The 27,415-nt window shown below is 35.3% G+C and overlaps 1 protein-coding gene across 3 annotated transcripts in view; it reads left to right on the forward strand.

Moving 5' to 3' along the window:
• TSC22D2 (TSC22 domain family member 2) overlaps positions 1–27,415 on the forward strand; it is a 53,713-nt gene that overhangs the window by 10,382 nt on the left and 15,916 nt on the right. The window contains exon 2 of one of the 3 annotated variants that reach the window (XR_002732269.3): positions 20,122–20,278. The exons of 1 other annotated variant lie outside the window; for it this stretch is intronic. Coding sequence is in view for 1 of the 2 variants with exons in the window: in XM_023215419.1 (XP_023071187.1) it covers positions 4,989–5,060 (72 nt within the window). In the remaining variant the exon portion in view is untranslated. Of the gene's footprint in view, positions 1–4,988; positions 5,061–20,121; positions 20,279–27,415 lie in introns of all 3 variants that reach the window. One more of the 3 variants, XM_023215419.1, reaches the window with a different exon arrangement.

Raw genomic sequence — 27,415 nt, forward strand, 5'->3', positions numbered from 1 at the left:
GACTTCTATTTAAAAATTATTCTCTGCATAGGTATTTATATAGTTCAAAACTCAAAATGTATAAAAGAGTAAAATAGAAAGCCTCTCTGCTTTCTCTGTCCTCTAGCCACCCAGTTTGTCCTTAGAAGTACCCATTATTACTTGTACATTCTTTTGAGGCTAACTCTTGAACTAAATCTTAAAATGGTCATTCAGATTAGGTCACTAAGAAAAGAAGGGGATAGTTTTCCAAGCAGAGATAAAAGGCAGTTTGTATAATGATTTGTGAAAGAGTGAGAATCTGTCGTTTGGAAAATGGTATTATTAATTTGACAGGAAACCAGAGTGAAGGACTTAAATGTCATGGTAAGAAATTCAGATTTTTTTTTTTTTTTTTTTTGAGACAGAGTTTCGCTGTGTTGCCCATGCTGGCGTGCAGTGGCCGGATCTCAGCTGACTGCAAGCTCCGCCTCCCGGGTTCACACCATTCTCCTGCCTCAGCCTCCCGTGTAGCTGGGACCACAGGTGCCCGCCACCACGCCCGGCTAATTTTTTTTTTTTTTTTTTGTATTTTTAGTAGAGACGGGGTTTCCCCGTGTTAGCCAGGATGGTCTCGATCTCCTGACATCGTGATCCGCCCGTCTCGGCCTCCCAAAGTGCTGGGATTACAGGCATGAGCCACCGCGCCCGGCCAGAAATTTAGATTTTTATAGTAAGTTGCTGTTAAAGGTGCTTATTGAAGCTTTTATTGTTAAAATAATGTATATCTTGAAATGATTTCAGTATCCTTTCAGTGATTATTGCATTTTAAATTATAATCTTATGATAAAGTTGTGTTAAGGGAATACCTTCGGAGTGCTGAGTCCCAAAAATCAGAATTCTTATCTAATGAAATGTGCTAAATATTTTGGTACACCTAGCTCTAAGTTTAAGTATTTTGTTTCCCTCAATATTACCTTGATAATATCAGAACATTTGGTACATGTTGAGATACTCTACCAAAATTTGATTTATAGGCAGCATAATTTGGAAACTAACCCTGTATTAAACACAAAGGAAACTTACTTGTGTCAGGTCCTATGTGTATAGACTTTCATTTGATCTTTTCAACAATTTGTAAGAAAGTGGTTTCTTCCCTTCCTCCTTTCTTATGGTTTAAGGAAACAGAAACTCTTAGAATTTGAGTCACCTAGATATTGGGTGACAAAGCATAGACTCATATTCAGACCTTTAACCCAAAGCCGGTGCTTTTGAATATTCCGAGTTACAAATTTGTCTTATTACTTGGCAGACAGTAAGTTAGGAGGAAGGAAGAGCTACCATAGCCACTGATTTGTTGTGTTGTAACCCTTTGCCTAAAGGATATTTTTAATCATTTAAATTCCCCAGATGATAATACTGGAGATGGTGCTTGTTGATCATCTTCATATCGGATTTCCCTGGTTTCTATTTAGAAATCTCTGAAGTAATATTTTGGCATAGATAAGAGAAAGAGGTGTTTGTTGAGTGCTCACGTACCTTATGCTTTAAGCGTTGACAATTTTTGTAGCTTAGTTTTGAGGTATGGAATGTTTGTGTTTTTCTCCCTGTTGTAGTCAGTTACCCTACAAAGTAGTATCTTGCAAAAACAGGTAGACATGCCACATGCTTTGAGTCATTTTCTGATGTAGTATTTTGACTTACTTGGAAATTAATGTGATGGACTGTTGAGTATATAAAGTCAGGGAGAAAAGAATATATTTTATTCAGTGATGTTGAAGAATGTTTACAACTAGGAAAACAGCATTTTTGTTTAGGTGGCTGAAGTACAGTGTAAACCACATGTCAGTCTTCCTAGAATTGCTTCGTTGTCTCTATATTTAGAGTGGTAGTTTATATTAATATCGAATAAATTGTTAGACAGCTGGTTTCAAATTTTACTTCCTGAGTGGAAGAGAATTTGTGACCACAGTTGAATAAAAAATCAGTATTTCCTTCTAATAAAATACTTAATTTCAGTTGCCTCTTCATGCTTTCAGGTTTCATAGACTGTAACCTTGAAATGATCCCATTAACAGCCTTTTCCTTGGGCTCTTAATCTCCTCAATTTTATGCCATTCCAAAATAGAAGTCTCTCTGATGATCAAGTCCTTCAATCTTTACAAATGGCTCTTTTCCCTTCTACTTCCTTGATCAGTGATTTCACAGACTTGACTCCTTTAATCTATACTTGTTAATCAGTGTTTGGAGACTAATTATTGTTGCTGTTTGATACAAATCCCTCAGTTTATGGATAACATCCCAGTTGAAGTATCCCAGAAACAAAATTTCATAGCTTATAAGACTGTCTAAATTTTTACCTTTAAAATCTAGACTGTTCAAAGTTTCATGTAGTACGTAGATTGTATAACTATGTACTATAGAAAACCAGGTACTGTGGCTTCTTCACTTTGTATGTAGAGTGATTATTAATTGTTAGCTTTTTTCTGATTAAGTGTATTCTAATATGTTCTAAAAACTTTTGATCCATTTATACAGTATTTTATTTCACAGGTTCTTTCCACATCCCAGTATTTACTACTAACTACAAATATGTTTGTTTTTCACTTTTACATTTGTCTTAAGAGATATTTCACTATTCTGTAAAACTGCTGGAGTTTTATAACAAGTCATATGACTTCATTTGGAACCAACTTACCTGGAATATGAATTTGATTTAAATTAAATATTTATATTTCCAAAGTCAGAGGATCTAAAGTTCTTTTAAAGAGGCCAGGTGTGGTGGCTCATGCCTGTAATCCCAGCACTTGAGGAGGCCAAGGCGGGCAGATCACCTGAGGTCAGGAGTTTGAGACCAGCTTGGCCAACATGGTGAAACCCCATCTCTACCAAAAATACCAAAAATTAGCTGAGTGTGGTGGTGGTCACCTGTAATCCCAGCTACTCGGGAGGCTGAGGCGGGAGGATTGTTTGAACCCAGGAGGCAGAGTTTGCAATACAGCCACGATTGTGCCATTGCACTCCAGCCTGGGTGACAAGAGCGAAACTCTGTCTCCAAAAAATAAATAAATAATAGTTATTTTAAAGAATATCATCTCTATAAATATATTGTGAGTACTCTTTAATGAATTTTGAATTGTAGACTTGAAGAATAACTTCCAAGTACTCTCTTTCTTATTCTTTTGTATATACTACCTTCCTCTCTGAGTCACTCCATTTAAACTGGAGGTTTCCAAACAGACCTTTGAGGAGAGCAAACTAGTTCCCATATGTTCCTGGCTGTTTTTTTTTTTTTAAAAAAAAAAAAAAAGAAAGAAACAACAACCAAAAAAAACCAAATTGAATGTTCAGTTGGTTCAGTTTTCATTTGATTTGGCAGACTGACTTCTAAGTACAGTGAAAAAAGTGGCCTGACAAATACATCTTAAGAGGATGTAAGCTGTTAAACAAACAGTAGTTAGAAACCTCTTAAGCTTTTCTTGTTATTAGCAGGTCTAATCAGTGTCTTTGATTGCCTTAGACCTAGTTAGGAGAAAAGCGGAGAAGGGGTTAAAAGAATAGAAAGGAGTTGAAGTAGGGCAAGCAATGAGAAATACACGTATTAGTCTCCTAATTAATCAAACAGTTACTTTAGTGATTATCTGGCATCTTGGAAGTCATTTTTTTTTAATTGTACTAATAATTCTGCACAGAGTTTAAGGCTGTTAATAGGACCCCAGAATTGCCATGTTGTATCTAAACCTCATTTTGTAGATTAAAATAATAGCTATTAAGGATTCACTGTATGCCAGGAACTTTACATTTAGACTCAGTTCTTCAGCCATCCTGCAAAGCTAGGTAGTAATGTAACCAGTGAACAGATAAAGAGACAGACTTAAAGAGGTCAAACTAATGCTGCTATGTGTTTAGTGGTTTAAGAGCATAAACTCTGGAACTAGATTGCCACCTACTAGCTCAGTGATGTAAGCCAAGTTACTTCTATCTGACCCAGTTTTCTCATCTATGAGATGGGAATAGTGGTTCCTACCTCTTAGGACTATTGTCAAAATGTAGTTAATGAGTGTAAAGCACTTAAAATAGTGTGCGGTACCTAATAAACACATTCTTAACCACTGCTGTTCTGCTACAAAGTTATATGGCAAAGTTTTTGTTAGCTTCCAGACCTACAGGTTGAAGGTGGGGGAAGACTATGAAAGCGTGCTGAGGAGGAGGGAACAGGTTTGTCAAAAGTTTAGGTCCCCGTGGAACCAGTCCCTAGGTAGGAGGTAAATCATACTTACTGGGAGATAGTCCAGAAGAGCCCATCAGTTAAGAGTCTATGGTGATAGCCCTAGGGAATGTATCCCTAGGGAATGTTAGAAATGAAAAATAATTACGATAAATAGGCTTTTACCCCTTAAATGGTACAGTACCAATGCTAGAATTAGAAAGCTGCCAAACAATTAATTGCAGCACCATTTTTTGCCCTAGACGAGAAAAAAACACATATAAATAAATGGGTTTTGAAGGTGGAAATGTGTCAAGTCCAACCCAGGAAAGAACTCTTCATTGTTAATTATCAAACCTTTGCTACTTTTAACAGAGCCTAAGAAAAGTTTTTACATTGTGAAGAAGATATAGCTTAACTTACTTTATATGGATACTCTACCTGAGAATAGCCTTGTTAAACTGTTAAACAAGATAGATATTTATAAAGGCATTTGGTACAGAACAGTGTTGATTAGGCTATGAGTTAGTCACATTTATATGCACACACACACAGAAAATTGGATGCTATTTAGTATTTAGTTTCATCTGCATTACCTCTTTACAACTGTGATCCTGAATTATTGTTGAAGTCTGCTGGATTTTGTCCAGTTTTTAATTTCTTTCGAAGTGTTGTTTTAAGCAAACTTACGTGGTTTTTAAATCTTTTTATTATTAAAAGTTACACTGTTTTAGAAATCTAAAATCTTCCATCTTCTTTTGAAAAGTAGTGATTATACTGTACGTTCTCAACCTCATTTCCATTTGATTCTCGGATCTCACAGGAATCCTTCAACTGCTTTCTACCAAGCGTTCCATTTGAACACGTTACAGGAATCAAAGAGCCTCTGGGATAGGTATGAATATTTACATATGGAATGCATACATGCAAAACTGTATGCATGAATTGCTTTGCACTGTACTGGTTTCTCATCATTAAAACTGATCTTTGTTATTTTATGGGGGGGGAAATCACATGGTATCTAGCATGGGACAAAGCAGCAAAATAAACCAAAAGGACAGTCTATATTTTATATAGAAAATAAATATACTTTTCTGCATCCTGTGTACTTTAAGTTTATATTTCTGAAGGGTTCATATTGTGTTGAATTTTTGATATGAAATAGTCACTTCCCCAGTGTATTTTAATGCAAATGCATATTCTATAAAATAAACTATATTTTAATTTTTGTGCTACTTTATGTTTTTTTTTTTTTTCCTGTAAAAGCCATAGTGATTCAAAGCAAAATGTTATTTCAAATTATGAAATTGGAGGAGGAACAAGACCAAGGTATCAAAGTAATCATTGTTTAATTTTTGGCAAGAAACCTTAACTTCAAGTTTGTTTGCTAGAATTCAGTAGGTCTGCATTACTGATTTGTAAGCCCCTAAAACAGTTTGCTTTCTTACAGAAATGCTATATAGATTTTACTGTTAACTTTTAAAAATACAGAATGAAGTCTTGGAGTTCTTTTATGGCAAAAGATACTTTGGTTTATCTTTCTGCTTAACACACATTTTAAGTAGTGTATGCTCTGTTCAATCGTTTTGCTGAATATTTATTAGCACTCCATCATTTTGTGTTTAGTTAATAGAAGTTGAGTTCAAACAATGTTTTTAAAATTCACACAAAGCTCGTTAGATTCTTTTAACTCTGCCTGGCAACGCATTTGTGTCTTCTGCCATAGGTTTGGATAACACTCACGAACTCAACTCCATCTCTTTCATTAGAAAAGAGTATTGCTAAGTGCATGTACATGTCATATTAAGACATGATACACATTGCCTAGAAATGCTAAAACAGTCTTAATTCTTCAGCTTGATTTGCTTGTGTGTGTCACTCTAGGGAAATAACAGTTTTTTTTTGATGGTGTGTTCCAGAAATGTTTTTAAATAGTTACTTTTAGAACAGGAAGTTTTAAAATTTGTAGTACCATGTTTATAAAATAAATTTTTAAATAGTTTTCTAGCCATTTAAATTAATACATAAATGTAAATTGTGAGATGAAATAAACATGAAGGTTTAATCATTCAGATAGTTTTCCAAATGTAGCCAGAATGTGAGTACTTTGGAGTATGCTTTATAGTTTCCCTTAGAAAAAGGAAAAATAGCACTCTGTTTAGAAATGTAATAAGAGTAGCTTTCAAAAGTTTGATGATTTATTTCAAATAGCTAACTTTGAGCTGTCATGGTGTCGATATGAATGATATATATTATTTTTATCAGTGTAGAAAGGTTTGAGCTATATTTTTAATAATTTGAATCTAATATTGAAAGGTTTATTTTGTTTCATAATAAAACAACCATAGAAGGTGGCTGTACATCATTTGTTGTTACAGCTAAATACTCATTATATGTTTTCTTTTTTAGATACCAGAACCTTTTAAGTATCAGAAATGAGGCAGGTTGCGTATCTATGGTTTCTCATGGGTTGAAAATACTTATTTTATCTTCTCCTTGGAGCCTGTTGTTCAGAGCCAAAGAAGTTAGTGGATATTTGTCTGTAGTGTGTTAATGCCAAAATATAATAAAATCAAAATACAATCAGATCAGCCATTCTTCACTGTAAATTGGCCTTGTTCATACTAAGGTGATAAGCCCAACCCAATAGAAACTGGCTAGTGGCTCTCTTTGAACTTTTCAACTAGCTTATTAAATTTTCCATTGAGAGGAGCAATCATGGCTAACTTTGTTAGTTTTAATAATCTACACTTTCAATTGGTAACTACAGAATTACTGATAGGTATATCAGCTGATAAAGTATCGTGAGACCGTTTATTCCTTGCAAACGGGTTGAAGATTTATGTGTGTTAAGCTTTAAAAAATATTAAATATAACTTCTGACCTTGTTTGTTTTGGATATCACCAAATTACATTGTTCAATTTTACTCTTATAAATTCAGGATTTTTTATTTTACTAATTTGTCAAAGAGGTATTTGGCAGGGATGATTCTACTATTAAAGAGAGACGTTGACTGGGCGCAGTGGCTCACGCCTGTAATATCAGCACTTTGGGAGGCTGAGGCAGGTGGATCACCTTAGGTCAGAAGTTCGAAACCAGCCTGGTCAACATGGTAAAACTCCATCTCTACTAAAAATACAAAAATTAGCTAGGTGTGGTGGCACGTGCCTATAATCCCAGCTACTCAGAAGGCCAAAGCAGGAGAATTACTTAAACCTGGGAAGCGGAGGTTGCAGTGAGCTCAGATTGCGCCATTGCACTCCAGCCTGGGTGACAAGAGCGAAACTCCATCTCAAAAAGAAAAAGAGAGATGTTTGGGAGTTTAAGGGACTGCAAGTCCCTAACGTTATCTTCTACATTATCTATTTATTTTGAGGCATAGATTTGTCTCGCTATTGCTAGATAACAAATTTTAGGCTCCTATTTATGAAATGTTGGAAATCATTTTCAGTAGGGGCAGCTTTTAAGTGCCCATTTTCAGTAAACCTGCCCTAAATAGCTGAGTATCCCTAGTTTGATTTTGCCTAACTAGAAAGACAAGAATCTCCTTTTTTCCCCAGGAAATCTTTCAATGTAGCAGAATATCTTTTAAAATATAAGTAACTAGTGTACCTTTCTCATATTGACTTAAAGTTCTCTAATGGCCCCTTTGTTTCCTTCCATATTTAAATTATAATTGGCAAATTAATAGACTTTTCACCAAGCAGCCTGCCTCTGCCTGTATTTAGATACTTCTCCTTGCATTTATATCCAGTGCTTTACTCAGTTATTGTACTAAAATTGAAGCTACACTCAAGCCTTCCTTTCCCTTTTTCTGTAGCTCTATCATGGTTTCTGTCCTCTCTGTTTGCCATTTGCCTCTGCAATGCAAATTGAGTCCTCAGGGAATCAATTAGCTGAAACCATCTTCAAATGTAGGGACAGTAGATACTGATAACTCAAAAATAATCCAACCCTTTCTTCAGTAGCCCAAACTGTTTTTGAGTTGACTCTTTACTAAAGTAAGTACTATAACTGCCGTAGCTTTCTGGGAGATTATCTTATTATGGAGGAGTTAATTTTTCATGAGATCCTAGCCTATTGGTATTTCAGAATAGTAACTTTAAAATTTGACTTCCTATTTTCTAAACAACAGTTTTCCAAAGTTAATACTTGGCATTGCTTTGTTAAATTGGCAGAATTAGTTTAGAAACCTATCCTGATGATCACTGGGGTGCAGGGAGCAGGTGGTCTTTGGGAGTCCTTTGTTTACAAAACCTCAGCGTAAGAATTTATAGCAAACAATTTTACCCTCTTCTGAATACCAGGTCACTAAAGTAAAGGAGTACTAAAGGGAAGAAACTTCAGCTAGACCAAAGGAAGAAATTAGGTAGCTTGTAAGGCTTTAACCTTATTGATAAGCACTTGCAGAGCTTTTGTCTTCATTAAGAAATGCATAAATGTTGTTAAAACAAGTGAGAGAACAGTTGCTAGGTGTACATCCCCTTGAGTCTGCTTGTCTATCCTTATGATAACATCAGTATTTAGAGAGAAGTTTATAAGGAAAGTAGTAGAGATGGTTTATTAACTTAAAATGAAAGTCTAGTAAGTTTATCCTAAATTTTTTCACTAGATAATTGATCTCTCAGATTGTTTTCTACAGTGATTATTCACTTACATTTATTACCTCTAATTTTAAAATTATTGGATAAAAAAAGTCTTCTTATTTCAATAGCCTCAAGTATTTTGTGTAGGGAACGCCTTCCAGTATTTCCTATCATTGTTCCCTATGAGATGTTTTTGAAGCTAGGAATAAATTAGAACTAAACTGCTTGTATCATAAATACCTTTGGTACCATATGAGACAATTTATTTTGTTTTGCTCATCTCTAAGAAGCTTGGCTCCATCATGAACATCCACCAGTACTTGTTACCTCAAATGGTAAAACTCAAGTTGTACAACTTAGCTGATCTAGTTTTTGAATGCTTGGTGATAGGACTTGTTAATTTTTTTTATTGAAGTATAATTTGTATCAGAAAAGTGCACCATTCATAAATACATAGCTCTAATTGAACACACCTGTGTAACCAGCACCCAGCTCAAGACATAGAATATTATAAGCCCCTTTCATGTCCTCTTCATGCCCCCCATCAGTCACTTCCCCTCCCAATCCTAATTTCTAATGTGTTATATATGTAGAACCATACACTATGTGTTTTGTGTCTGACCTCTTTCACCCAGTATTATATTTGAGATTCATCTGTATCGTTCTGCATAGTTGTAGATATGAACTATATAATTTTAAAGAATCACTCAAGTAAGTTATTTGTTGGAGATTGGTATTGGTTAGATGTTCTCTCCTAGTGATTATGCATAAGTATCTTGAGGATATGTACCTGAACCATTTTGTGATCAACCCCAACAGATTCCTAATTTGTATCTAGTACTTACATAATTTATTATCTGATTATATTTCAACCAATTCCACTAAAAAACGTCTAGTAGAGGATAGGCCAGGAAGCTAAAAATTAATAGAGTATAGCTTTTTAATGATTATCACCTTTTATTCTTCCTCCCTCCCTCTTTCTTTCCTTCATTTCCTCCTTCCTTCCTTCCTTCCTTTCCTCTCCTTCCTTCCTTTTATTTTACTTTTTAATCTGAAATAATTTTAAAGTTGCAAAAATAGTGCTGAGGGTTCTTGTATGTCCTTTACCTAGCTTCCCTTAATGTTAACATGTTGTACAACCTTAGTACAATTATCAAAGTTAGGAAGTTAACATTGATAGAATACTATCAATTACAGATCTTATTTTAATTTTACCAAGTTTTCCACTTTTTTAAGTGTCCTTTTTCTGTTCCAGGATCCAATTCAGGATTCCACATTGTGTTTAGTCATTATGTCTTCCACTTTAATTTGTAACATAGCACTGTTCCTTTATTGAACATAGTAAGTACCAAGTCTGGTCTGATTGGTGTGGAGAGTCACTTAAGTAAGGTTGCCTCCAAATTTCCACCTTTTCTGCAGTGCTTACTACAGTTGCTATTCTCACAGGACTCTTTCGTACCACGTATATAAATGTTTTCATCAGTAGTTTAATCTGTAGTTCTTAAGTGGGGAATGGGACAGGCCCAGGGTAGGAGGGGCAGGTAATCAGTGGTACTTAGAGGATGAAAGCTTTATATATTCATTCTAAAACTCACTTTTGAATCTCTGATTTAGATGGAAACCTCAGGGTGTGGTTGTGTTCAGATGACGTTAAATCAAGGAAGTGACAGCCATTGAGGATGACAGCATTTATAAATTTAACTGAAACAAATACAGAAACCAAGAAATTGGAAGAACTTACATGTAAATTCAGGGAGGTTGAAACCTAGGTTGACTAGTTATAGCAAAAAAAAATACTTAGATATGTGTGTTAATGGCATTTTATAGTATTGGTTAGCAAGTGACAGGGCTGCCACAAGAACTAATGTGATTTTAGGTGATGTTTCTAGAACTAGAGTAAGAAATGATGGTGACTAATCTGTTGTACTCTATTTCTGCAGAATAGTTGTTCTAAATACAAAACTAACTAGAAAACCAAATTTCTTTATACTCTACTTGCACATCCAGGGGTATTTCAATAGGCAGACCTGAGCAAGCTTACTAAAAGTAAACCGATCCCTTGGGAAATGGTCTTGCCATCACTCTCTTCCTGTCTGTTAATCAAGGATGCTGATTTTAAGTGAAATTTAGTTTTAGTTACTTTGAAATGCCTACGCTGGAGTTTTATTTCCCCCACTTTTCTAAATGGAAAAGAAAAGAGGTAAGTACAAGCATTGGAATTGAACTCATTTACTTGTTTTGTCATTATTGGCTGTGATTATCAGTAAACCTTAAAGAGCTGTGTATTTGCTTAAGGAATGGAAGACTAGCAAATTATTCTGCTCTTTTAGGAAAGAATTCCATGTCAGAGGCAGTAAATGTTGGTCTGAATAGAGAAACCAGTGGAGCTTCCCTCAGAAGAAAATGAGTGACAGTAAGCTTATTTGGAAATGAGAATTGCCGTAGATAGTGGTGGTAAATGAAGCCCTACAAATAACTAGGCACCAGTTATCACCATGCTGATCATTTCAGCAGCATCTTAAAAACTAGTGAATTCTTCATACCCAGGTGCCAAGTGGAGGTAGAGTAACTCATGGAGAGAAATAACTACACATTACAGACTGACTGGCAGAATTTAAGGTTAACTTCATTTAGAAATCATGGACTATATATATAAATGGGCATCATCAGTCTAGGTCACAGTCATAGGACCATAGGGAAAACCAGGCCTCCAAGTTTTTAAAAGCCACATGGTTGGTTATGAAATTGATGCTCTCAAAATACAATTCAAATTCTTGTTGATCTGGAAATAAGAGTAGTATGTAGGAAAGAAATACAATTGTATGTAGAGTGTAGTGAATGTAGGTCATTGGAACTTTAATGAAAGATGAAAGAAGCCACTTAAAACTGTTTGAAACCCGTGCCTACAATGTTCTGAAAAGCTACTTGGGAAGCTCAGTAAAGTATTAGATGCTTGGTCATATTATAAAGTAGTCTGTTTACCAATACATGTTTGTCCCAAATTATAGATACTTGCTGTTTAAGGCATTTTCCTGTTACTATCTTAAGTGGTCTTAGATCACCTTTTCCATCCAAAGACTCTAAAACCTTAAAAATCTCACTTTTTTAGAGTAGCTCTGAATGAATCTAAGGGAAAATATCAGAAACGCTTGCAATTACTTGACTCAGCAAAAGTTTGTTCTCCTGTAATTAAATACTAGAAGAAACAGTAAGATTTAGTAACATCTTTCAATGAGCTTCGTGTTAATATGGAAAATAGTAAAGACATTATCACGTGATTGAAAGTGATAACATATAAAATGTAAGCACTTCATGTCTCTCAAGTACAGCTGGAGGGATTGGTCAAAGTTTCTTCAAGAGGTGGCGTTTGAGTTGGAAACTGAAAGGTGGGTAGAATTTGGTCACGCAAAATTAAAGAACTGAGGGGAAGGGAACATTCCAGTTAGAGGAAATACTGTGCGCCACTATGAAAGTACTGGGCTTATATGATAAGGATAAAATTAAATTTGGTGGGTGTATAACATATTTGAAGACAGGAGAGGAGAGCGGTTAGAGACGGTGATTCTAGAAAGGTACTGAAGCCTGAATTAGGCAGTGGGGATGAGATAGGAATTGCAGGATTTTACAACTGATTAGTCATGATAGGGGAGCAGTCGAACCTGACTCCAAAGTGCCAAACCTAATTGACTGAGGGAATGCTGGTATTGTTAGGAAGTATTAGTGAAAGAATTAGTTTGGGAAGGAGGAAGTAGTGATGAGGTTTTTGGTTTTAGCTGTTTTTTGGATAAGTACATCCAAAAAACTGGCTGGTACAAAGTCAAAGTGAAAATATTTGGCGTGCAGCTGAGGCTGCAGACTTGCAGCTTGATACAGAAATTAAAGCTAGTTGAGATTTAAGAATGTTTTATTAGAGTTCAAGCTTTAGGAAAGGCCACGGTTGCCAAAGATTAGAGTAGGGTAAAGGGTCAAGCCAGGACCTTGGGCAATATCACCTGTATTTAGAGAACAGAAGGAAGTCTGAAGAGGATGATTGGTCTTAGAGATTAGAACATTCTGAGGATATTATTTTCCAATCAAAAAGAAGAGAAATGTGAATCTTTATTTTGAAATAATTTGAAATTTACAGAAAAATTACAAGAATAGTGCAGAGAATTAAATCTTCTTACCAAGATTCAATGTTTGTTAACATTTTGTCATATTTGCTTTATCATCCTAACATATTATTTTAGGAACTACTAACAAGGTGAAACCCTATCTCTACTAAAAATACAAAAATTAGCCAGGCATGGTGGCAGACACCTGTAGTGCTGGGTACTCGGGAGGCTGAGGCAGGAGAATGGTGTGAACCCAGGAGGTGGAGCTGGCAGTGAGCCGAGATTGCGCCACTGCACTCCAGCCTGGGTGACAGAGTGAGACTCCGTCTCAAGAAAAAAAAAAAGTAGATAGGAAGTACCATATCCATTTAACTTCAATACTTCAGCGTATGTTTCCTAAGAAGATTATTCTCTTAACAACAATAAAATTACCAAATTCAGGGTATCTTATATTAATGTGCTGTTATCAAGTACAAATATACAGTGCATATTCAGATTTTGTCAGTTATTACAATAATATCTTCCATAACCATTTTTTAACCTGTTAGAAGAGCCAGTATAGGTTCACCAATTATACTTATGTTGTCTTTTTCCCCTCCTGTCTTGTTTGCATATGTGAGTACTTGTATTAGTCACCTATAGGATTATTTAAAATTTAGATATTTACAAAAAAGGCAGTATTAACGTTTTGGATAAAATACTAGAAAAAAATATATTTGCTTAGCTAGTTTCTATTATTGGAAGTATTGGGAGGCAAGGGAGTACTGCCTAAAATCCAGCTGAAACAACTACTAGAATTGGTGAAGTTTTATAAGGGGAGGTCTTTTATTGCTCAAAGTTGGGGTGGTGGGTGGCAAGACTAGGAGGACATTTGTATATTAATGTATCCGTTACAATAGAAATTGAAGTATATTCATGTACTTCCCTTTCTGTACTGTGATTTTTGTATGTATGTATTAAATTGGGCTTTTAATTATTTTGAGTTGGAAAAAATAGTATAATTTTAAAGACATTTTACATCACCATTTGGGTTTGCAAATTATGTATTGCTATCCTTTATATTCTGTTGTATCGTCTTAGTTTTATTCTGGTAGTTGTGTTAGGTGTCTTGTCTGCTGTGAGATTTTTAACCACAAATCCAAATCTCATTATTTGAAGTGGTGTTTCACTGGACCCTAAACATCTCTTCTCTAAGCTTTTCTATGGCTAGCTGAAGTGGGACACTAGACATTCTGACATCTATTTTCAGCACATTACTAGATTTCAGAATTGGCAAAGAGAAATTATTTCTTAACTGCTCACCCACCATTATATATTCTTTCTGCTAATATGTCTACCACCTTCCTCTTTAGTAAATTTAATATGTTATTTAATAAATTTTTCAACCTGAGTCATCCCAGCCTATTTTGAGATGTTTTGATAATTATTTTCAGGTGAAATTTGAGAAACAGTTTTGAAAAAGGTGGGAATAGCTGGTAAGGTCTCTTTATTATTTATTTATTCATTTATTCAATTCTTTTAACTTTTCATCAAGTAGATTTTAAGTAAACCAAGGCTTTGAATACAACAGAAAAGTGTATGTATGTGTGTACATATGATCTAATTTGCCAAACTCAATGTATTTTTTTCTACAGAATCTAAAATTCTATTGCAGAGCTTTAAAAAAAAAAAAAAAAAACTAAATGAACTTGTTCAGACAAGAAGGAAATTTAAGGAACCTGGAATTGTTGAACCAGGATAAACATAGAGCATCATTTTGGGTTTTGTCGTTCTTGTTGTTTTGTTTTTCCATTCTAGTCCTTAGCAATTTAAAATTTTAAATTCATACCTCTTCAGTTGTGTTAAAGTCCACAGTTGGGCAACCTTTTGGGAAGAAAGAAATATTAATGGAATTATTTTAATTTTTTATTTTTATTAAGATTTGGGGTGGTAGGTAGAGGTAGAAGAAAGAGATGACTGACTGTATTCTAGCCTGACATTCTTTTAGTTTGTGTGCCTAAACATGCTCATAATATTCCAAGTTACTCAAATCAGGGAATATATTAATTTTTTGTGATTGATACAGAGTTTTTAAATGCCTTAGCTTACCAAAAATTACCTCCTGTGTTTAAGCTTTAGTTGGCTACTTCTAAAGTATTTTTCATATTTGACAGAAATAAATTTAAATAAGTGATAATAATTTAGAGTTTATCCGTTAGTAAATATCCTTAAGAAATAACATTTTTATGCCAGTTTATCTCCCAGTTGTTTCAAAGTTTGAAGATTGTTGGTTATAAATACTAAAAGATTTGGAAGGTGCTATTGTATTTTTCACTTCTTAATTGTGTGATATTTGGCCCAAAAATAGTGGTGTCTTCACTAAGTTAAAGTATGTATGTGGGCAGTATGGCTGTCAGTGTCCCCAGCTATTTATATGGCCACATATTGAGAATTTTCTTTGTGACTTCAGTATCAATACTAATGGTGGTATCCATAGTAACTACATATTTTCTACCAATAGCAAGATGTTCAGAATATATGTAACCTTTGTCGTAGAAGACAGAAACATCTTTCTACATATCTGCCTGCTAATGAAGTATATTTTCCCTAGTCCTACACACTTTTGGAAGGGGAACAAAGAGGGAAAAGAGTTGCAGTGTCTGGCTAATAACACTCCTGTTCACAGTGATGCTAACCATTGGTCTTCAGAAAATGTCTGCGTTTATTTGTAGTAGCTGTTTTTATTTTAGATAGTACTTAGTCCAGAAAATGTTGCTAAATGTGTTTTTCTAGAGTGGTCGTAACTACTTTTGTTTCAAGAAATAAGAGATACCATCTCTTCAAAAAGCATAATATATTACAGTCTCTTTACAAGTTCTATTTCTACCGAGCATGATGGCTCATGCCTGTAATCCCAGCACTTTGGGAGGCCAAGGTGGGCAGATTGCTTGAGCTCAGGAGTTGCGTCCAGCCTGGGCAACATGGCAAACCTCGTCTCTACAAAAAATACAAAAATTAGCCGGGTGTGATGGCGCATGCCTGTAATCCCAGCTACTTGGGAGGCTGAGGCATAAGAATTGCTTGAACTCACAAGGTAGAGGTTGCAGTGAGCCGAGATTGCACCACTGCACTCCAGGGCCACAGAGTGAGACTCTATCTCAATAAATATATAAATAAATGTTCCATTTCTTTTGTATTAGCTATTATTAAGCTCAGAGTCAAAAAATAGGAGGCTTTTTTTTTTTTTTTTCTTTTTGAGACAGAGTTTTGCTTTGCCACCCAGGCTGGAGTGCAGTGGCACAATGTTGGCTCACTGCAACCTCTGCCTTCCAGATTTAAGTGATTCTCTTGCTTCCCGAATGCTGGGATTACAGGCGCCACGACCACGCCCTACTAATTTTTGTACTTTTCATAAAGACGGGGTTTCAGCACGCTGGCCAGGCTGGTCTCAAACTCCTGTCTTCAAGTGATCCACCCTGCCCTGGCCTCTCAAAGTTCTGGGATTACAGGTGTGAGCCACTGTGTCCAACCCAAATATTCAGCTTTCTGTTAACAAAACATGCGGTTCCTTATTATACATATATTTGAGTGTTATGTAACTAGCTTACACTTACTTTGATTTTCCGTTTTTAGAGGGAGCTCTACCTTTAATTTCAATATCTTTTTCCTTTGCCTTCTTTATAAGCTGTTTCTACTCCTTTTGAAAGGATCAAGTGTATAAATCATTTGAAAATAAGCATGTGAAAAATACCAATAGCCTATCTTCTTAGAGCTGTTTTTCAAAGCTGTATTAATGAAATTCTTAAAGTTGTATATTTTGTGTTTCTTCTACCAATAGATGCATTTGATTTAATGCATAAATACCCAACACTTTATATATGTATATACATGTACTTATGCTTATATATGTATGTGTATATATGTACATATGCTTATATATGTGTATATATATGCTTATATATAGTTTCTGGTATAGCTAATTGTGTCTTAAATGATATCTTGGATCAACCACAGATAGATGAAGTTTCTTGTCATTGTGTGTTGTGTATCTTTTTATATGTGTCTTTTTTATTTTATTATTATTTTTTGAGATGGAGTCTTGCTCTGTCACCCAAGCTGGAGTGCAGTGGTGCGATCTTGGCTCACTGCAACCTCCACCTCCCGGGTTCAAGCGATTCTCCTACCTCAGCCTCCTGAGTAGCTGGGATTATGGGCACCCACCACCATGCCTGCCTAATTTTTGTATTTTTTAGTCGAGATGGGGTTTCTCCATGTTGGTCAGACTGGTCTTGAACTCCTGACCTCAGATGATCCACCACCTTGGTGTCCCAAAGTGCTGGGATTGCAGGCGTGAGCCAGTGCACCTGGCCCGTCTTTTTATATGTTAATTTTTTGGAACATACTGTCTTCCCAGCAGTTTTATTTTTATTTAGGTACATTTGTATTAATTTTTAAAGTAAATTTATCTTTGATATTTTAAAGCTTATTTTTTCAATATATAACTTATGAAATGACTCTGTGTTATTTATTGGAGGACATAAAGGGTTGCCCTGTTTGCCCCCTTTCTCCATTTAAAAATAAGTATTTCTGACCAAGCATTGGTTTATCATGGCTAGGATTTCTCCAAACAATGTAGTGAACTTTTTTGAACAGCAGGGTGAAAATATGGCTATATTAGTGGATAGTCTTGTAGAATTTTCAAAATCTTTTAAGGAAATATGGTTTAAACCTGAAAACAAAATTTTCTATCAAACTAAGATAAGCACATTCATTAGAAAACCAAGTTCCTTTAGGAACTCTTGTAGACCTGTTTGATTTAGCATATCCATTTTCAAGCAATTACGTGGAAATTATAAATCATCCACCTTCCTCCCCTTTCACTGTTTTTTTCTTTTAATACAGATTCACCTTCTCACAAAAGGAAATGATAAATAACTGTAGGGAATATATGGGATTTGGTTTTGGTAGCAGTCTTGCCAGAGAATCAAGATTATGATTGATAATATTAGTACAATTTTCTCATTAAGTATTCATTTTTAGGAAGAAATCTAATTTTAAATTTTAAAGGGTATCTGGTTAATCTGAACGCTGTTCATCTGTAACCACTTTACCCAGTTTCATTTCAGGTTGTTAATAAGGATGTCCTACATGTTGGAATTTAATGATTTAAACTCTTGGAATATGACCCTGTACTTGGTAACAACTAGTTTTGAAAATATATGCTTAGGAAAATTTTGATACATAAGTTTTGTATCTTTTAAAATGTATACAGTTCTAAAGTCCTGATTTAACCGTACATTTGTATAATGTACACACTCTTAAAAAATTTTTTTTTTGTATGTTTTCGTAGTAAAATAACTGCTTCACATGACTGGTTTAATTGTATCTTCCAAAAAGACTTTCTAAGCATTTACCATAACAAGGCTTTTTTGTTGGCAGGCCCTTCAACAAAGGGTCAAGCAGTCGGCCCTTTAAATGACCTTAAATCAAAGCCTTGCAGACAAGCAGATTTACCAGCATTATAGATAAGTATTTCAGGAAGTATTTACTTTACTAAATATGACTGTATGTTTGTCCTATAAAAAGTAAATCTTCAAAAGATTTAAAAATTTTTAGTATATTGGTTGATAGGAGATAAGAGTTTTATTAACACTTTCTAAAACCGTTTGGTAATACACTAATGAAATGACCACAACTTTAAACTACTTATCCTCATAAATACGGATTTTTGCCTTCACCAGGTGATTACATTATAAGGCTGTGCTTTCACAGAAGACAAAATAAAGTTGTATGATTTATATTGAAGTCAAATGTGTTGTGAGATTACATTTGGAAAGATTATATTGGAAAAATTCTGATAGTTTTTCAGGCTATGTGAGAGACTTAAGTGACCATGTGTAATAGAAAAGTTCCATTGAAAGTTAAAATCTGCAACAGCATGACCCAACCTGTACATTCGGGTCAAGTATCTTTTTAGATAGCTGCAGAGCAATGCTGTCTTTCAGTTTTCTATAGCTTTATGCGTATTGATCATCCTCAGTAAGGGCCCTTTTCTTTTTCCCCCATCTCCTCTGCCCCTCTATAGTGTTCTATTTAGGGGGTTAATTTAGGCAAAACTATGCCCACAAATCTATGGGTTTCCTTTTCTGTGGATTACTGGCAACCAAAAATATAAATGTACATTCTTATCAGACAGAAAATGTTATTAATGATATTATTCTTCATTGATTAGCATAGATGCCCAACTGAAAACTTTCTGGTAAAATTTAATAAATTTAACATGATATTTTTAATGAAGTGATTTTTGCCATTATTAAATCTTCCTACCTCCAGTTTTCTTTCCTGCCCATATACAGATGAGCAATAGGGACCACTGCTGCATAGGATACATTGTTATGTCAGTTACATAAAGCACATAATAAAATTTAATTCTTGCCATTATGTTGTCTGTTTTCAAAATCGGGGATAGTAGAGACAGATGAAGATTTAGATATAAAAATGGAATTCTTTCTTAAGCACTTAAATGATCGGTATGGATTGTTACTGATCCAGCCACCCATGCTGTAAGTCTAGAAACTCGGCCAGGCATGGTGGCTCATGCTTGTAATCCTAGCACTTTGGGAGGCCGAGGTGGGCGGATCACGAGGTCAGAGATGGAGACCATCGAGGTGGGCGGATCACGAGGTCAGAGATGGAGACCATCCTGGCTAACATAGTGAAACCTTGTCTCTACTAAAAATACAAAAAAAAAAAAAAAAAAAAAAATTATCCGGGCGTGGTGGCACTTGCCTGTAATCCCACCTACTCAGGAGGCTGAGACAGGAGAATTGCTTGAACCCAGGAGATGGAGGTTGCAGTGAGCCAAGATCGCGCCACTGCACTCCAACCTGGGCGACACAGTTGAGACGCTGTCTCAAAATAAATAAATAAATAAAATAAAATAAGAAACTCATATACATGGATGTGGACCAAACAATAGAACTCAAATGCTGTTCTACAGGACTACAAAGCTCTCTGTATCAGGTTATGGTGTTAAATCATAATTTCTGGATTATGATCTTAAACCTTTAATTGGTTCCATTTCTACTTTACTCTCTACTAACAAGTATCCTGATGGCCTGAAAATCCATGTTGAAATTTAAAGTTTGAATTTTCCAGATCAAATATGAAATTTATTTTCATTTTTTAAAGTACAAAATATCAGTTGTATAATCATGGTAAAACATAAAATTTTGCTATAAAAGATTTTTAAAGGCTATTTGATTAAAACACTTATTTACTTAAACTCTTTGCTAGAATTTTTTTTAGAATTCAGCATCGGAGGAGGAATGTGACATAATAATGATCGAAAGCCGAAAGTTTAAAAGTTGTGATGCCCTCACATGGTTGGAGGGTTATTCTAGCTTCTAAGGACTGAATGTTGTCCACAAGAGTGTCATCAGGTCATAAATTGGTAAGACTTAATGGCTTAGATTTTATGTATTATACCTGATGTTATTGTATTGAGATGAATATTTATGAAAAAAATGAGCACATTGTGTAAGAGTACAGTATTAAATATAAGTTAAAACTTGGAATTTTAAATATTTGGAGTATGTAAGCCTTTCAAAGTCTCTTGAGGCTGAAGACTGTATCTTTGCAGTGGTGTTTACTAAATACATCAGTTTAAAAAAAGAAAGTGAAATCCTGTATTATAGTAAGATTATTAAAATATTGCTATTGCATCTGCTGTAGATGCCTACAATATAGTGAAGAACCCAAATACTTTCTAGGTGTTATACCAGGAGATATTTGAGAAATAATATATTCATCTTTAAAAAAAAATCAATTTTTCTTAATAATATATAGCTTAATTGTATTGCTTTGGAGGATTTTATTTCTTAATAAAAGACATGTTTCCTCTAAATGTCTAAAATAAAGCCAAGAAAATTTTTTTCAGTTCTTAACATTGAGAATACCTAAGATGCTAATATCATATGAAAATGATATATTAGAAGTTATTGCACATTTTTTATATTCCCTGAAAATTAATTTTCTCTCAGAATTGTATTCTGCTTAGAAAAAAACTACTTTGTTTTGTGCACTTTCTTATTTTGCTTTGTTTTACACAGCTGTATTTTGTAGGGGGACCATTGGAAGGGTAGAGTTTAGCTCAGGATAAGACCTTATACCTTTTAATCTGAAGATCATATTTTGTAGATGAAGAAAAGGAGTCTGGATTATTTGTCCAAGGTCATATAATTGTAGAATTCATGTTTTCATTAAAGTGTGGTATACATATCCTGCATGTCAGTCAAGAATTATTTGAAATTATTTATTTTCCAAAAAAGCCAGAAGGTATGGGTTGATACCAGCTAAACAGGCCACTATATATATATTCCATCTTTATCCTTAACCAGAGATATGTTATTTTATCCCTTGCCCATTCTGCCTTTTGAATAATATTCTAAATTGTTTCTGATACAGTATTCCATGATTTCATTACATTCTGTAAGCTTAAGTCCCTTAAGCCAGTAATTACAATCAATAGTAGTCTGGAGGGAAATACAACAAACTAAGTTATCTCTTATTCCATAAACTTTTCTATTTTATTTTCTATAATCTACATAACTTTGATAATCAGGAAAATAATTTCTAATTTCTCTAGTATAGGATATCCATATTTAGTAGTCAGTGGCTGGGATTCAGGAGATCATGAACCATGTGGAATTTTGGGTAGAATTTTTTTATGTTCACTTTTCTGTGAAAGGTTCAGAGCATTTGTCAGATTTTTTTTTCAGGGCGTTTGTCAAATTTTCATCTGTCAAAAACAGGAAACATTGCTAGTGAATGTTTTGTGTCAAAAGAACAATCCTTGTTAGACACCTAAGTATGACTCGTGAAAAATTTCTAGCGAGAACATTGGTCCTATGACTCTTACTGATGTTTATTCAGTGCTGGGTTACTAAAAATGCCCATTAGACTGATGGGACAAATCAGAGCCAAGCCACATTTAGTTTAGGAATTTCGTACTGTCAGTCTCTGTGCTCAAGGGTCAATTGGATTTTTCTGCAAAGTAGTTGTATTTTGGCCACTGAGTGTCAGGCACTGTGCTGAATATTTTTGGCATGTTATCTCATTTAATTTTCACAAAGTCATATATTAATAGACATTATCAATATCCTCAGTTTACAGAGAAGAAAATTGAAAGCTTAGGGAAGTTAAGTAACTTGCTCAAGCCACATAGCCGTTGAGTTCTGGAGCTAGAATTCAAATCTTATTACTAACTGGAACCTGGGTATCAGTATGCTGGTATGCTGGTATCCTCTGAAAACTTGAAGGATAAGATAAAGGAGAATTTTATATTATAGGAAGATGTGAATTCATAAATTTGATTTATGTTGAACTTAAGTAGCAATGGGTCACCCTCCATTACAGAACTATCTTTTAAAGTATTTGCCAAAAAATAAATGTTGGAGGTTACTTACTATCTAAAAGTTAAGTATTAATTGCATTAAAAAATAAATTCTTTTCAGTTTTAATGCTTATGAATATATGCAAATATATGTTTTTTTTTTTTTAGAAAAGTCTTAGTACTTATTAGAATAGTGTTATTAAGGAACTCATCCTTTCATATTTAGGATTTATAAACAGCAAACACTAGGAAGCATTAATTTAAAAAGCAGCTTTGAACTGCAGATATTTCTTGGGATAGTGGGATATATTGCATGTAAAACCCTTATTAAATGCTATGTGAGAGATTTCCATTTGCCTTTAGTTGTGAATAATTCTATTGAGAAACCTCTTTTTTGCCCACTTTTAAAGCATTTATCAGGCAAAATTAATTTTTTGGGATACATGAGATTTTTTGGTTTTGTTTTCTCTTGTACTTTGTCATATCCTTTTTGTTGGTTTAATTTTACTCTCAGATGAGCTCCACGCCTTATAACCTTTTCCCTGTTTTTAAGTATTAATAATAAAAGGTTGAATCTACAATAATAGTACTGCTTAAAACCGTAAGAATTTGTTTGCTTCTGAGTGATGTTGAAACAGTCTGCAGATCTAGTATAAACTGTTTCTTTAGCACCATGGTTAAAAATGCACAACTTGGCCGGGCGCGGTGGCTCAAGCCTGTAATCCCAGCACTTTGGGAGGCCGAGACGGGCGGATCACGAGGTCAGGAGATCGAGACCATCCTGGCTAACACAGTGAAACTCCGTAACTCCGTCTCCACTAAAAATACAAAAAATTAGCCGGGCGAGGTGGCCGGCGCCTGTGGTCCCAGCTACTTGGGAGGCTGAGGCAGGAGAATGGCATGAACCCGGGAGGTGGAGGTTGCAGTGAGCTGAGATCCAGCCACTGCACTCCAGCCTGGGCGACAGAGCAAGACTCCGTCTCAAAAAAAAAAAAAAAAAAAAAATGCACAACTTGATAGGTCATCAGAATACGAGAATTCTATCTAAAAGTCTTTTTATTTTTAATAATACATTTGTACCCCAACTCCTGTAGTAGTAATATGTTTGCCTTTTCAAAATTCAAACCGGGAAATTTGGAAAATAGAATAAGAATAATCAATCCAAGTTTTTAACAATTACCATCTTACTGTTTGCATATTCCCAGACTTGGAATACATATATATTAATAGTTGCAATCATGGTAGATAAGTAGATTTTCAATAGTTTTAAAACTATTTAGTTAAAACTAAAGCTAATACTGATACGTGATAGGTTTTTAATTTTGAATTGATATTTGTTAGCTGTGATACTATTCCCTCCTGTTTTTCCTTCTGCCTTGCTGGTTGTTGCTTCTCAGACCAGTTGGCAGGCTTTCCCTTCTGTCTGTTCTTTTAATATTATTGGAGGCCGGGCATGGTGGCTCATATCTATAATCCCAGCACTTTAGGAGACTGAGGTGGGAGGATCACTTGAGCCCAGGAGTTCAAGACCAGCCTGGACAACATAGGGAGACCCTATCTCTACAGAAATAATTTGCTGGGCATGGTGGTGCACACCTGTGGTCTCAGCTACTTGGGAGGCTGAGGTGGGAGGATTGCTTGGGCCTGAGAGGTCAAGGCTGCAGTGAGCCATGATCACACCACTCCACTCCTGCCTGGGCAACAGAGTGAGACTTGGTCTCAATAAATAAATAAATAAAGGAGTCATCAGAATGCTGTCTTCTTCTTACATTCTTCATCGTAATAAGAGCTTATAGATGGCTTCCAGGCACATACCATCTTTATGCTATAGGAAGTCACCTGTATGCTCTAAGGTGCTCAAACCCATTACTTTCAGCCTAGGTATCTCTCCTTACATTCAAACTTCCCTGATCTCTCATAGCCAGTTAATCACAAAGTACTGCCATGTCTGCGTCCTGAGTGTTTTGCCAGCCTATCCATCTCTTGTCCCCATTCAGTGCACTATCCTTTCTTATGTGAAAATGCAACAACCTTCTGACCGGTCCTTGTCGTTGGAGTTTTCTAATGTGACCAACTGCGCTTACTATTCTTTTTACTTGGAACATTTTTTTGTACCTGTCTTTTTTTCTCCACCCAGCTATTGTCACTTCCTCTTTCCTGATCCAAGAGCTTGATTATATGCCCCCAGAACACCCTGTCAGATCTTGCTCTGTCTTAGCACTTACCACACTTAACATCTTGTATATCTCCTGCACTAATTGTAAACTCACAAACTCTGGAATTATGTTTATTTGATGTATCCCCAGTGTCTGATAAATGTTTTAAGTTCATTACAACCCCTTTGGAATGTGGCATCACAAAATTTGGTATCTGAAAATAATGTTAGAGATTATTGTATGCAATTAGAGACAAGACTCAAATGTAGAAACCACATTACCTAACTCCTAAGTCAGTGTTTGTTGTGTATTTCATGACATTTAGATTTTGACCACTATAAATTATTACCGCAAGTTATTAGGTAACATAGTAAGTGTTTACCATGTGCCAGATACTAATGCATTATCTCACTGAATCCCAGTACCTGGTCCTATTATTGTCCTTTGGGGAGGCTAAATATTAGCTTGTCTAAAGTCATATCTCAGTTTTGGTGCAGTGGCTCAAGCCTTTGAGTAATCCCAGCACTTTGAGAGTTCAAGGCAGGAGGATTGCTTAAGGCCAGGACTTCAGGAGCAGCTTGAGTAACCCTGTCCCTACCCGCAAAAAAGAAAAATTAGCTAGACATCATGGCACATACCTGTAATCCCACTGAGGCAGAAGGATCACTTGAGCCCAGGAGTTTAAGGCAGCAGAGAGCTATGATGGCGCCATTGCATTCCAACCTGGGAGACAGCAAGACTGTGTGTTATAAAATAAGATGAGAGATGGGATTCCAAACTGGGTATAACTCCAGAACCAATGCCCTTTTATTTAATACCACCTCTCAGAATTTATCTTTTGAGTTTTGAATTATAAAGCTGAGTTAGAAGGGAATTTAGTGGTCATTTATTCTAACCACCTATCCTGTACTTGGATCATGTCTACAGTGTTCCTTCCAAGTTGTCATCTAGTCTCTCAACACCTCCAGTGATATCTTACTTTGCATCCTGATCTCTTTTTGTATTTATAAACCTCCCATAAACCCTTTCTGTAAAACAGAATCTTAAAATGTGAAGCAGAGAAATCAAATGATTGCCATCACTTAAAGCATATATAAGCAGCACTAAAAAGTCTGTGGAGATATTGAACTGGGTACATCCTCTAGTTATTTCTGTATTTTCATAGCTGCTATAATCAAGAATGTGGTTTCCAGTTCATGGCCGTAAGTCACTGGTTTTAGTACATAGTCCTAAAGTTCTTTTTCAAAAATGGATAAGGAGACATTGCTCAATACCTTAGAGATCACAAGGACGTTTCTCTACTTATTGATTGTAGTGATGATACAAGGACTTCATGGGAAACCTTTATGTGTGACATGATGCTCAGTGTAAAAAGAGTGAAATAAATGGGAATTATCTTCAGACTCTTGGGTCTAGTTTACATAGAACTTGCACTTATTCATGAGTCATGCTTAAAGGCATGGTAGTTTGAATTGTCTTTTTTATCTGACCAAAAGCCTTTAGGATTTTTAATTCTCCTTGTAGACCTAATTTTGATTGAATAGAGAGTGAGATTAGTCAGCTGAGAGAACCCATAAATAGATACTATGAGGCATGATTATACAATCAAGCTTTTCACTAGATTTATAAATGGTTTCTCCTTAAATCCATGATTCTAATATAAAAAAGTCTCTGTCAAGGTTTTTATCTTAAGATCATTAAGAGTTTTTAACATCCACTTTATTCATGAAGTCTTCTGTGATTTAGTCATCATCATGATCAGTATATGGAGTTATAAAGTTTCACTGGCCATGGCAGCGGTAACCTGGAAATTCATAGAGCCTAGCCCTTTTCTGTTACTCAAACTTAAAACCGTTTTTCTATTTACATCAGTTGTCTATACTATATAGAACTGGCACACTTTTCTTCTTTCTCAGTGGGTAACAACCAGATTCAAGAAACATCAAAACCTTACCTTTATTAGCGAGAAAAAAAAGTCTTGAGGTCTGCCCATATTTTACTCTGTTCCAGCGATACCCTTAATTAGTTTCTAATAGTTTAAATAGTTGGTTAATTTCTTAGATCTTTGTCCTGGCATGATGAGCCCAATATAACATCTGTTTATACCAAACTTATAAAAATATATATTAGATAATGTAAGTTGTATTCTGTCTTTTTCTTCAAGTAATATGTTTACTATCAATTATATGCAGAGTAGTGTTGTAATAAGTAGACCCTGGGGATGGACAGTTTCTGCTTTTATGGTTTAATTCAAGAGAAAGGAACATTTGATAAAGACAAAAAATTATGGACAAATCAGAAGTGCAGCCTGTTGGCAAGAAAGGAAGAAGGCTAAGGACAATGTAGGTGGAGCATTCCATCTCAAGTGACAGTCTTATCTCTGGAATCTAAATTGATTTAACAAATTTCAGGTCATGATGTAAGTGTAGAATTCATCGTAAAAGATTTCACACAAACAGTTGTAAAATTCTGTCATTCACCATGTCTTAATTATTAGAATTGTTATTGCCTAAACGAATTCAAGGACATGAATCTAGACTGAAATGATAAAAACTTGGATGTCAAACTTTTTGTCTCTGAAAATGTGCCTACTTGAGTACAGTTTTGCTTGAGTGAAAAAAACCTAATGACCCTTCAGATTTTATAGTAGTGCTGTTTTTTACTTTACATCAGAATTCCTTTTTTTTTTTTTGAGACGGAGTCTCGCTCTGTCGCTCAAGCTGGAGTGCAGTGGCCAGATATCAGCTCACTGCAAGCTCCGCCTCCCGGGTTCACACCATTCTCCTGCCTCAGCCTCCCGAGTAGCTGGGACTACAGGCGCCGGCCACCTCGCCCAGCTAGTTTTTTGCATTTTTTTAGTAGAGACGGGGTTTCACCGTGTTAGCCAGGATGGTCTCGATCTCCTGACCTTGTGATCCGCCCGCCTCGGCAGAATTCCTTTTTAAATAAGGTAATTCTAAGGCAGTGATTCTTAGCTAAGGTAATAATTTGTTTAAAAGCAAACAACACTTTTTTTTTTTTTTTTTTTTTTTTTTTTTTT

The sequence above is a fragment of the Piliocolobus tephrosceles genome, chromosome 2 (assembly GCF_002776525.5).
Source record: "Piliocolobus tephrosceles isolate RC106 chromosome 2, ASM277652v3, whole genome shotgun sequence".
Taxonomy (NCBI): domain Eukaryota; kingdom Metazoa; phylum Chordata; class Mammalia; order Primates; family Cercopithecidae; genus Piliocolobus; species Piliocolobus tephrosceles.